This window comes from Electrona antarctica, assembly GCF_951216825.1.
Source record: "Electrona antarctica genome assembly, chromosome: 4".
NCBI classification, from domain to species: Eukaryota; Metazoa; Chordata; class Actinopteri; order Myctophiformes; family Myctophidae; genus Electrona; species Electrona antarctica.
This window is the reverse complement of record NC_136809.1, coordinates 2,588,989-2,602,185: the sequence shown is the minus strand read 5'-3', so window position 1 is coordinate 2,602,185 and position 13,197 is coordinate 2,588,989. Positions and strand designations below refer to the sequence as shown.

General features: G+C 51.3%; 1 protein-coding gene across 1 annotated transcript; it reads left to right on the top strand.

Moving 5' to 3' along the window:
* Positions 1-201: 201 nt before the first annotated feature.
* sid4 (secreted immunoglobulin domain 4) lies at positions 202-3,298 on the top strand (the record flags this gene model as incomplete). Its single annotated transcript, XM_079499551.1, has 3 exons — positions 202-462; positions 2,429-2,601; positions 3,071-3,298. The coding sequence occupies exons 1-3, from the start codon at positions 447-449 to the stop codon at positions 3,296-3,298; spliced, it is 417 nt and encodes a 138-aa protein (XP_079355677.1). The 5' UTR covers positions 202-446.
* Positions 3,299-13,197: the final 9,899 nt, after the last annotated feature.

The window sequence follows — 13,197 nt, the reverse complement described above, 5'->3', positions numbered from 1 at the left end:
GCCAATAAATCACCACAGCTTGTCTTGTGTTCCTGCAGCCAATAAATCACCACAGCTTGTCTTGTGTTCCTGCAGCCATATAAATAAATCACCACAGCTTGTCTTGTGTTCCTGCAGCCATATAAATAAATCACCACAGCTTGTCTTGTGTTCCTGCAGCCATATAAATAAATCACCACAGCTTGTCTTGTGTTCCTGCAGCCATATAAATAAATCACCACAGCTTGTCTTGTGTTCCTGCAGCCATATAAATAAATCACCACAGCTTGTCTTGTGTTCCTGCAGCCATATAAATAAATCACCACAGCTTGTCTTGTGTTCCTGCAGCCAATGCCAAGACGGGTCCAGATGGTTCTGTGCTGACGGTCGCTAACGTCCGACCCCCCAACCACGGCCAGTACCGCTGCGTGGCGTCTAACTCTGAAGGCCGCGCCACCGGCACCGCCATGCTGAACGTCAGATGTGAGTTTGACAACGCAAAACATAATAATAATAATAATAATGAAGTGCATTTGTATAGCTTTACAACGGTCCATTCATTCATACATTGGGAGGTGAAGGTTCATTCATTCATACATTGGGAGGTGAAGGTCCATTCATTCATACATTGGGAGGTGAAGGTTCATTCATTCATACATTGGGAGGTGAAGGTCCATTCATTCATACATTGGGAGGTGAAGGTTCATTCATTCATACATTGGGATGTGAAGGTTCATTCATTCATACATTGGGAGGTGAAGGTCCATTCATTCATACATTGGGAGGTGAAGGTTCATTCATTCATACATTGGGAGGTGAAGGTCCATTCATTCATACATTGGGAGGTGAAGGTTCATTCATTCATACATTGGGAGGTGAAGGTTCATTCATTCATACATTGGGAGGTGAAGGTTCATTCATTCATACATTGGGAGGTGAAGGTTCATTCATGCATACATTGGGAGGTGAAGGTTCATTCATTCATACATTGGGAGGGGAAGGTTCATTCATTCATACATTGGGAGGTGAAGGTTCATTCATTCATACATTGGGAGGTGAAGGTCCATTCATTCATACATTGGGAGGTGAAGGTTCATTCATTCATACATTGGGAGGTGAAGGTCCATTCATTCATACATTGGGAGGTGAAGGTACATTCATTCATACATTGGGAGGTGAAGGTTCATTCATTCATACATTGGGAGGTGAAGGTTCATTCATTCATACATTGGGAGGTGAAGGTTCATTCATTCATACATTGGGAGCTGAAGGTTCATTCATCCATACATTGGGAGGTGAAGGTTCAGTCATTCATACATTGTGGGTTGAAGGTTCATTCATTCATACATTGGGAGGTGAAGGTTCATTCATTCATACATTGTGGGTTGAAGGTTCATTCATTCATACATTATGGGTTGAAGGTTCATTCATTCATACATTGTGGGTTGAAGGTTCATTCATTCATACATTGGGAGGTGAAGGTTCATTCATTCATACATTGTGGGTTGAAGGTTCATTCATTCATACATTGTGGGTTGAAGGTGCATTCATTCATACATTGGGAGGTGAAGGTTCATTCATTCATACATTGGGAGGTGAAGGTTCATTCATTCATACATTGTGGGTTGAAGGTTCATTCATTCATACATTGGGAGGTGAAGGTTCATTCATTCATACATTGTGGGGTGAAGCGGCGAACAGTCGACGCCAGCGTCCTCACTTCCCACATTCACACACCAATGGTGGCGAGCTCACACCGACCGACTCATTGGAGGCAATGCAGGGTTCAGTGTCTTGCCCAAGGACACTTCCACATGTGGACAGGAGGAGGAGCCGGGATTCGATCCACCGACCCAGGGATCGTTGGACGACCTGCTCTACCTCCTGAGTGTTTTCGTAAACATGCGTGTGTGTGAATTCTCTCAGGTCCTGACATACATTGGCCTTCTGGAAGATTCCTATGACCAAGGGGGCCTTTGCACCGGCCTTGTCGATGCTGAGTCGGTTGATGGTTTTAAGATTTTGTTAAAAACACATGTATTTAGGATACATTTTAATTGTCTTGTAAATGTTTATCTGACCCTTTTCGGCATGTCAATGTTTTTTGCTTTTATTTCTCGTTGTTATTGCTCCTGATGTGTGCCTGTTTTAACTTAACCGTGTTATATTGTTGGTCACTGTACAGCACTTTGTAACGTGGTTTTGAAAGTTGCTTTATAAATAACATTTACTTACTTATATGTACAGTACAGTATGTCTAAAAGTCATTCTATAGTGCCTGAGACTCACCTGTGTTTAGTTTTATTTTCTTTACAACAAAAACTACTTAGTTCTTATCTAGTATGTCAGCATGCATTTATGGCTCTTGTGTGCGTCTGTGCGTGCGTGCGTGCGTGCGTGCGTGCGTGCGTGCGTGCGTGCGTGCCTGTGTGTGTGCGTCCCCTCTCAGACTCCCCCAAGGTGCGTGTGGCCCCCGCGGGGCCCCTGCGGGTGAGGGCGGGTGAACCCGTGTCTGTGGAGTGCCGCGCCACCGGCCGGCCCCGCCCCTCGCTCACATGGAAGAGACAGGGCTCCACCCTCCAGCTGTCCACCGCTGTGAAGGACGACACCAACACCATACAGGTCAATATAATAATAATAATAATAATAATAATAATAATAATGTTCACCAAGGTTCAAGGTACTACTTTGGGCCTTGCAAACGGGGTGCGATAAAACGCGCCTATAGTTCATTTTCAATGAGACCTGCGTTTGTGCTCAGAGAAGTCGCGGTCCGACAACGCAAGCGTATTTACGTGAGCGCGGTCCCGTGAATTTGTTGCGCGTGTGCTCGTTACGTGCACACGCCCCCCACGACTCACCAGACCTGGATACCGTTTAGCTTTTTTTTCACGCTTGCGTTGTTGCTTCAACAGACCTGGAGGAGGTCTGTCGTTGATCCAGACCTGGAGGAGACCTGTCGTTGATCCAGGCAACAACGCCTGCGTTCCTCGCTTCACGTTTGCAAAGCCCTTAATGCTGAGTCTGATCACCTTTCTTCCCATTTTTCATCATCATCATCCTCGTGTCCCGTACGTGGTTCAATCCCCAGTGGGAGGCGGTGCGCCCGGAGGACTCGGGGGTGTACGTGTGCCAGGGCGAGAGCAACGAGGGGCTGACGGAGGTCAAGGTGGAGCTCGTGGTCGAGGGCGGTCAGGGGGCGCCCGTGGCCTCCGTGACCCCCCAGGAACTGACCGCGGTGGAGGGTCACTCTGTCACCATGCAGTGTCACGCCACTGGTGAGTCAAAGTGGGGTCCGGGGACCCCCAGGGGTGCTTGAGGGAGTTCCAGGCTAATTAGTTCCGAAGGCTAATTAGTGTCAATTTGGGGGTCCTGTGTCTTGAATCATTGGTGTGGTTTGGGCTTAAAGGGATAGTTCACAACTTTTTAACTTAAGCTGTATGAAATACTTGCAATTCATTTAGTGGTTGCAACTGTATTTATTGATTGCCCGAGTCCCGTGGTGGGAGTTCCGCTCTGGTTTTGGTGAAATATTAAATAGTTCCGGTCATTTTGTGGAGCACTCGGGGCCACGCATTAAAAGTAAATGAATCCACAAAACTAGCGTCATTTGTATTGTTGACCTATTTCTAAAATATTAGCACAACTTTCGTTAAATTTTGACCCCTCTATCACATGGAACTATTTTTTGGGCGTAGTGATATGGACACAAAAAAATCACACCCGTGTGAAGTGAGGGGTGCTAATATATTAAAGTCTAACTCATGTTGATTATATAGGTGATGTAATGGTGATGTAAAACAAACGGTGCCAACACAAACATTAAACGCCATTAACAATAAAGAGACAATATGACGTAATGAGGCACATTATGACGTACATTTTCCCTTTATTGTCAACGTGGCCTTTACTAAACAAACATTGAACTGAAGACAAACATTAAACCTATAGGAGCTTAGCGCCACCTCAAAAACATAGTTCCGTGTGATAGAGGGGTAAAAAATGTACGAATTGCACGATATGGTGCTCCTCTGTTTTCATTCCATTCAAACACGATACGTAGCTTGCGGAGTTAGTTCAGTCAGATTTACTCGAGGGGTTTCATCATACTTTAATGCTTAGTATGAGGTATAAAGTACAGCAGCCTTGTGTTCCTAAAACAGAAAGATTGGGTATTGGGTAGGACTGACGTTATGTATCTTTCAGGACCTTTCACTGCTTTGTCTCAACCATTACTCTATGGCTCTGGTCTCAGCCACCGCGGTGGATATTTTGACATTCCGTTTTTTTAATCTTTTTATGTTGCCACTACTGTTGGAGCAGCCATAACACTACACAGGTTCATCCCGATGTTCTGGGCATCTTTGTAATGTTTGTGTTAGTAAAAAGCAGGTAAAAGAGTAACCTTTGAGGCAGACTAACATCAGTCACTTTTCCATTCACTGTAGTAGAAGCTTGGTGCGGGGAAACCGCAGATGTGTCATCTCCGCCTACAGGAAATACATAGGCTGCGACCATGAGACCCGTTACGGAATCGGTCAATACTCAAGGGGTTAATATGCTGCATTACTATGTGGGCGTATTCAGTGTGTGCAAGACCCACATGTCATTGGCTGATGTGGCAGTCAGCTGACCAATTGGGCGGGGTATTTAAGCTCACTAGACTGCATGCTTCTTCCTGCCTTCCTTCTGCTTATGGTTCCTGTTTGCTCCACCACCACCACCCCAGCACCACCGCTCTGTTATTAGTTCTGTTTGCTCCACCACCACCACCCCAGCACCACCGCTCTGTTATTAGTTCTGTTTGCTCCACCACCACCCCAGCACCACCGCTCTGTTATTAGTTCTGTTTGCTCCACCACCACCCCAGCACCACCGCTCTGTTATTAGTTCTGTTTGCTCCACCACCACCACCCCAGCACCACCGCTCTGTTATTAGTTCTGTTTGCTCCACCACCACCACCCCAGCACCACCGCTCTGTTATTAGTTCTGTTTGCTCCACCACCACCCCAGCACCACCACTCTGTTATTAGTTCTGTTTGCTCCACCACCACCACCCCAGCACCACCACTCTGTTATTAGTTCTGTTTGCTCCACCACCACCACCCCAGCACCACCACTCTGTTATTAGTTCTGTTTGCTCCACCACCACCCCAGCACCACCGCTCTGTTATTAGTTCTGTTTGCTCCACCACCACCCCAGCACCACCGCTCTGTTATTAGTTCTGTTCCCCACCACCACCACCCCAGCACCACCACTCTGTTATTAGTTCTGTTTGCTCCACCACCACCCCAGCACCACCGCTCTGTTATTAGTTCTGTTTGCTCCACCACCACCACCCCAGCACCACCGCTCTGTTATTAGTTCTGTTTGCTCCACCACCACCCCAGCACCACCGCTCTGTTATTAGTTCTGTTTGCTCCACCACCACCCCAGCACCACCGCTCTGTTATTAGTTCTGTTTGCTCCACCACCACCCCAGCACCACCGCTCTGTTATTAGTTCTGTTTGCTCCACCACCACCCCAGCACCACCGCTCTGTTATTAGTTCTGTTTGCTCCACCACCACCCCAGCACCACCGCTCTGTTATTAGTTCTGTTTGCTCCACCACCACCCCAGCACCACCGCTCTGTTATTAGTTCTGTTTGCTCCACCACCACCACCCCAGCACCACCGCTCTGTTATTAGTTCTGTTTGCTCCACCACCACCCCAGCACCACCGCTCTGTTATTAGTTCTGTTTGCTCCACCACCACCCCAGCACCACCGCTCTGTTATTAGTTCTGTTTGCTCCACCACCACCCCAGCACCACCGCTCTGTTATTAGTTCTGTTTGCTCCACCACCACCCCAGCACCACCGCTCTGTTATTAGTTCTGTTTGCTCCACCACCACCACCCCAGCACCACCGCTCTGTTATTAGTTCTGTTTGCTCCACCACCACCACCCCAGCACCACCGCTCTGTTATTAGTTCTGTTTGCTCCACCACCACCCCAGCACCACCGCTCTGTTATTAGTTCTGTTTGCTCCACCCCAGCACCACCGCTCTGTTATTAGTTCTGTTCCCCACCACCACCACCCCAGCACCACCGCTCTGTTATTAGTTCTGTTTGCTCCACCCCAGCACCACCGCTCTGTTATTAGTTCTGTTCCCCACCACCACCACCCCAGCACCACCGCTCTGTTATTAGTTCTGTTTGCTCCACCACCACCCCAGCACCACCGCTCTGTTATTAGTTCTGTTTGCTCCACCACCACCCCAGCACCACCGCTCTGTTATTAGTTCTGTTTGCTCCACCACCACCACCCCAGCACCACCGCTCTGTTATTAGTTCTGTTTGCTCCACCACCACCACCCCAGCACCACCGCTCTGTTATTAGTTCTGTTTGCTCCACCACCACCACCCCAGCACCACCGCTCTGTTATTAGTTCTGTTTGCTCCACCACCACCCCAGCACCACCGCTCTGTTATTAGTTCTGTTTGCTCCACCACCACCACCCCAGCACCACCGCTCTGTTATTAGTTCTGTTTGCTCCACCACCACCACCCCAGCACCACCGCTCTGTTATTAGTTCTGTTTGCTCCACCACCACCCCAGCACCACCGCTCTGTTATTAGTTCTGTTTGCTCCACCACCACCCCAGCACCACCGCTCTGTTATTAGTTCTGTTTGCTCCACCACCACCCCAGCACCACCGCTCTGTTATTAGTTCTGTTTGCTCCACCACCACCCCAGCACCACCGCTCTGTTATTAGTTCTGTTTGCTCCACCACCACCCCAGCACCACCGCTCTGTTATTAGTTCTGTTTGCTCCACCACCACCACCCCAGCACCACCGCTCTGTTATTAGTTCTGTTTGCTCCACCACCACCACCCCAGCACCACCGCTCTGTTATTAGTTCTGTTTGCTCCACCACCACCCCAGCACCACCGCTCTGTTATTAGTTCTGTTTGCTCCACCACCACCCCAGCACCACCGCTCTGTTATTAGTTCTGTTTGCTCACCACCACCACCCCAGCACCACCGCTCTGTTATTAGTTCTGTTTGCTCCACCACCACCCCCAGCACCACCGCTCTGTTATTAGTTCTGTTTGCTCCACCACCACCCCAGCACCACCGCTCTGTTATTAGTTCTGTTTGCTCCACCACCACCACCCCAGCACCACCGCTCTGTTATTAGTCTGTTTGCTCCACCACCACCCCCAGCACCACCGCTCTGTTATTAGTTCTGTTTGCTCCACCACCACCCCAGCACCACCGCTCTGTTATTAGTTCTGTTTGCTCCACCACCACCACCCCAGCACCACCGCTCTGTTATTAGTTCTGTTTGCTCCACCACCACCCACCCCAGCACCACCGCTCTGTTATTAGTTCTGTTTGCTCCACCACCACCACCCCAGCACCACCGCTCTGTTATTAGTTCTGTTTGCTCCACCACCACCCAGCACCACCGCTCTGTTATTAGTTCTGTTTGTTCCACCACCACCACCCCAGCACCACCGCTCTGTTATTAGTTTCTGTTTGCTCCACCACCACCCCAGCACCACCGCTCTGTTATTAGTTCTGTTTGCTCCACCACCACCACCCCAGCACCACCGCTCTGTTATTAGTTCTGTTTGCTCCACCACCACCCCCAGCACCACCGCTCTGTTATTAGTTCTGTTGCTCCACCACCACCACCCCAGCACCACCGCTCTGTTATTAGTTCTGTTTGCTCCACACCACCACCCAGCACCACCCGCTCTGTTATTAGTTCTGTTTGCTCCACCACCACCCCAGCACCACCGCTCTGTTATTAGTTCTGTTTGCTCCACCACCACCACCCCAGCACCACCGCTCTGTTATTAGTTCTGTTTGCTCCACCACCACCACCCCAGCACCACCGCTCTGTTATTAGTTCTGTTTGCTCCACCACCACCCCAGCACCCACCGCTCTGTTATTAGTTCTGTTTGCTCCACCACCACCCCAGCACCACCGCTCCTGTTATTAGTTCTGTTTGCTCCACCACCACCACCCAGCACCACCGCTCTGTTATTAGTTCTGTTTGCTCCACCACCACCCCAGCACCACCGCTCTGTTATTAGTTCTGTTTGCTCCACCACCACCCCAGCACCACCGCTCTGTTATTAGTTCTGTTTGCTCCACACCACCACCCCAGCACCACCGCTCTGTTATTAGTTCTGTTTGTTCCACCACCACCACCCCAGCACCACCGCTCTGTTATTAGTTCTGTTTGCTCCACCACCACCACCCCAGCACCACCGCTCTGTTATTAGTTCTGTTTGCTCCACCACCACCCCCAGCACCACCGCTCTGTTATTAGTTCTGTTTGCTCCACCACCACCCCAGCACCACCGCTCTGTTATTAGTTCTGTTTGCTCCACCACCACCACCCCAGCACCACCGCTCTGTTATTAGTTCTGTTTGCTCCACCACCACCCCAGCACCACCGCTCTGTTATTAGTTCTGTTTGCTCCACCACCACCCCAGCACCACCGCTCTGTTATTAGTTCTGTTTGCTCCACCACCACCACCCCAGCACCACCGCTCTGTTATTAGTTCTGTTTGCTCCACCACCACCACCCCAGCACCACCGCTCTGTTATTAGTTCTGTTTGCTCCACCACCACCACCCCAGCACCACCGCTCTGTTATTAGTTCTGTTTGCTCACCACCACCCAGCACCACCGCTCTGTTATTAGTTCTGTTTGTTCCACCACCACCACCCCAGCACCACCGCTCTGTATTAGTTCTGTTTGCTCCACCACCACCCCAGCACCACCGCTCTGTTATTAGTTCTGTTTGCTCCACCACCACCACCCCAGCACCACCGCTCTGTTATTAGTTCTGTTTGCTCCACCACCACCCCAGCACCACCGCTCTGTTATTAGTTCTGTTTGCTCCACCACCACCACCCCAGCACCACCGCTCTGTTATTAGTTCTGTTTGCTCCACCACCACCACCCCAGCACCACCGCTCTGTTATTAGTTCTGTTTGCTCCACCACCACCCCAGCACCACCGCTCTGTTATTAGTTCTGTTTGCTCCACCACCACCACCCCAGCACCACCGCTCTGTTATTAGTTCTGTTTGCAAGTTCTGCTCCCACCACCACCCCAGCACCACCGCTCTGTTATTAGTTCTGTTTGCTCCACCACCACCCCAAGCACCACCGCTCTGTTATTAGTTCTGTTTGCTCCACCACCACCCCAGCACCACCGCTCTGTTATTAGTTCTGTTTGCTCCACCACCACCACCCCAGCACCACCGCTCTGTTATTAGTTCTGTTTGCTCCACCACCACCACCCCAGCACCACCGCTCTGTTATTAGTTCTGTTTGCTCCACCACCACCACCCCAGCACCACCGCTCTGTTATTAGTTCTGTTTGCTCCACCACCACCACCCCAGCACCACCGCTCTGTTATTAGTTCTGTTTGCTCCACCACCACCCCAGCACCACCGCTCTGTTATTAGTTCTGTTTGCTCCACCACCACCACCCCAGCACCACCGCTCTGTTATTAGTTCTGTTTGCTCCACCACCACCCCCAGCACCACCGCTCTGTTATTAGTTCTGTTTGCTCCACCACCACCACCCCAGCACCACCGCTCTGTTATTAGTTCTGTTTGCTCCACCACCACCACCCCAGCACCACCGCTCTGCTATTAGTTCTGTTTGCTCCACCACCACCACCCCAGCACCACCGGCTCTGTTATTAGTTCTGTTTGCTCCACCACCACCACCCCAGCACCACCGCTCTGTTATTAGTTCTGTTTGCTCCACCACCACCACCCCAGCACCACCGCTCTGTTATTAGTTCTGTTTGCTCCACCACCACCACCCCAGCACCACCGCTCTGTTATTAGTTCTGTTTGCTCCACCACCACCACCCCAGCACCACCGCTCTGTTATTAGTTCTGTTTGCCCTCCACCACCACCCCAGCACCACTGCTCTGTTATTAGTTCTGTTTGCTCCACCACCACCACCCCAGCACCACCGCTCTGTTATTAGTTCTGTTTGCTCCACCACCACCCCCCCAGCACCACCGCTCTGTTATTAGTTCTGTTTGCTCCACCACCACCACCCCAGCACCACCGCTCTGTTATTAGTTCTGTTTGCTCCACCACCACCCCAGCACCACTGCTCTGTTATTAGTTCTGTTTGCTCCACCACCACCACCCCAGCACCACCGCTCTGTTATTAGTTCTGTTTGCTCCACCACCACCACCCCAGCACCACCGCTCTGTTATTAGTTCTGTTTGCTCCACCACCACCACCCCAGCACCACCGCTCTGTTATTAGTTCTGTTTGCTCCACCACCACCCCAGCACCACTGCTCTGTTATTAGTTCTGTTTGCTCCACCACCACCACCCCAGCACCACCGCTCTGTTATTAGTTCTGTTTGCTCCACCACCACCCCCCCAGCACCACCGCTCTGTTATTAGTTCTGTTTGCTCCACCACCACCACCCCAGCACCACCGCTCTGTTATTAGTTCTGTTTGCTCCACCACCACCCCAGCACCACTGCTCTGTTATTAGTTCTGTTTGCTCCACCACCACCACCCCAGCACCACCGCTCTGTTATTAGTTCTGTTTGCTCCACCACCACCACCCCAGCACCACCGCTCTGTTATTAGTTCTGTTTGCTCCACCACCTACCACCCCAGCACCACCGCTCTGTTATTAGTTCTGTTTGCTCCACCACCACCACCCCAGCACCACCGCTCTGTTATTAGTTCTGTTTGCTCCACCACCACCACCCCCAGCACCACCGCTCTGTTATTAGTTCTGTTTGCTCCACCACCACCACCCAGCACCACCGCTCTGTTATTAGTTCTGTTTGCTCCACCACCACCACCCCAGCACCACCGCTCTGTTATTAGTTCTGTTTGCTCCACCACCACCACCCCAGCACCACCGCTCTGTTATTAGTTCTGTTTGCTCCACCACCACCACCCCAGCACCACCGCTCTGTTATTAGTTCTGTTTGCTCCACCACCACCACCCCAGCACCACCGCTCTGTTATTAGTTCTGTTTGCTCCACCACCACCACCCCAGCACCACCGCTCTGTTATTAGTTCTGTTTGCTCCACCACCACCACCCCAGCACCACCGCTCTGTTATTAGTTCTGTTTGCTCCACCACCACCACCCCAGCACCACCGCTCTGTTATTAGTTCTGTTTGCTCCACCACCACCCCAGCACCACCGCTCTGTTATTAGTTCTGTTTGCTCCACCACCACCCCAGCACCACCGCTCTGTTATTAGTTCTGTTTGCTCCACCACCACCACCCCAGCACCACCGCTCTGTTATTAGTTCTGTTTGCTCCACCACCACCCAGCACCACCGCTCTGTTATTAGTTCTGTTTGCTCCACCACCACCCCAGCACCACCGCTCTGTTATTAGTTCTGTTTGCTCCACCACCACCACCCCAGCACCACTGCTCTGTTATTAGTTCTGTTTGCTCCACCACCACCACCCCAGCACCACCTGCTCTGTTATTAGTTCTGTTTGCTCCACCACCACCACCCCAGCACCACCGCTCTGTTATTAGTTCTGTTTGCTCCACCACCACCACCCCAGCACCACCGCTCTGTTATTAGTTCTGTTTGCTCCACCACCACCACCCCAGCACCACTGCTCTGTTATTAGTTCTGTTTGCTCCACCACCACCACCCCAGCACCACCGCTCTGTTATTAGTTCTGTTTGCTCCACCACCACCACCCCAGCACCACCGCTCTGTTATTAGTTCTGTTTGCTCCACCACCACCACCCCAGCACCACCGCTCTGTTATTAGTTCTGTTTGCTCCACCACCACCACCCCAGCACCACCGCTCTGTTATTAGTTCTGTTTGCTCCACCACCACCACCCCAGCACCACGCTCTGTTATTAGTTCTGTTTGCTCCACCACCACCACCCCAGCACCACCGGTGGGCTCTGTTATTAGTTCTGTTTGCTCCACCACCACCCCAGCACCACCGCTCTGTTATTAGTTCTGTTTGCTCCACCACCACCCCAGCACCACCGCTCTGTTATTAGTTCTGTTTGCTCCACCACCACCCCCAGCACCACCGCTCTGTTATTAGTTCTGTTTGCTCCACCACCACCACCCCAGCACCACCGGTGGGCTCTGTTATTAGTTCTGTTTGCTCCACCACCACCCCAGCACCACCGGTGGGCTCTGTTATTAGTTCTGTTTGCTCCACCACCACCACCCCAGCACCACCGGTGGGCTCTGTTATTAGTTCTGTTTGCTCCACCACCACCACCCCAGCACCACCGCTCTGTTATTAGTTCTGTTTGCTCCACCACCACCCCAGCACCACCGGTGGGCTCTGTTATTTATATTCCCCATGGGCGGTTTCATTATATATCTATGCTCTTAACCCATTTTGGGCGGGAACCCCTTTTGGTGTTTTAAGCGTTATGTTATACTTTAGCTATTGAAAAATAGCAGACCTACAAACTCGTAGCGCGCCACCGAGTGGCGCGCTACGAGTTTGTAGGTCTGCTATTTTTGAAAATTTGTGAAAATGTGGTGCAAATCTTTGAATATATATTCTTTCAGAGCGAACGTTTTTAACTCAAACCTTGGCCTTGGGGAGGGTCCCTGGCCTTGGGGAGGGTCCCTGGCCTTGGGGAGGGTCCCTGGCCTTGGGGAGGGTCCCTGGGCCTTGGGGAGGGTCCCTGGCCTTGGGGGGGGTCCCTGGCCTTGGGGAGGGTCCTGGCCTTGGGGAGGTCCCTGGCCTTGGGGAGGGTCCCTTGGCCTTGGGGAGGGTCCCTGGCCTTGGGAAGGGTCCCTGGCCTTGGGGAGGGTCCCTGGCCTTGGGGAGGGTCCCTGGCCTTGGGGAGGGTCCCTGGCCTTGGGGAGGGTCCCCTGGGGAGGGTCCTTGGGGAGGGTCCCTCTGGAATAACATGCTTTCAGATGGGGGTCGGCGGCCAATTAGGCTACATACATCTTTTGGGGTCCTTGACATGAGGTATTGAGTAGGCACTGATACAGAAAACATGAGGTATTGAGTAGGGCCTACCACTGATACAGAAACATGAGGTATTGAGTAGGCCTACATGATACAGAAACATGAGGTATTGAGTAGGCCTACCACTGATACAGAAACATGAGGTATTGAGTAGGCCTACCACTGATACAGAAACATGAGGTATTTCAGAAAACTGTCAGGATTTAGAAGACGTTTTGTAAAT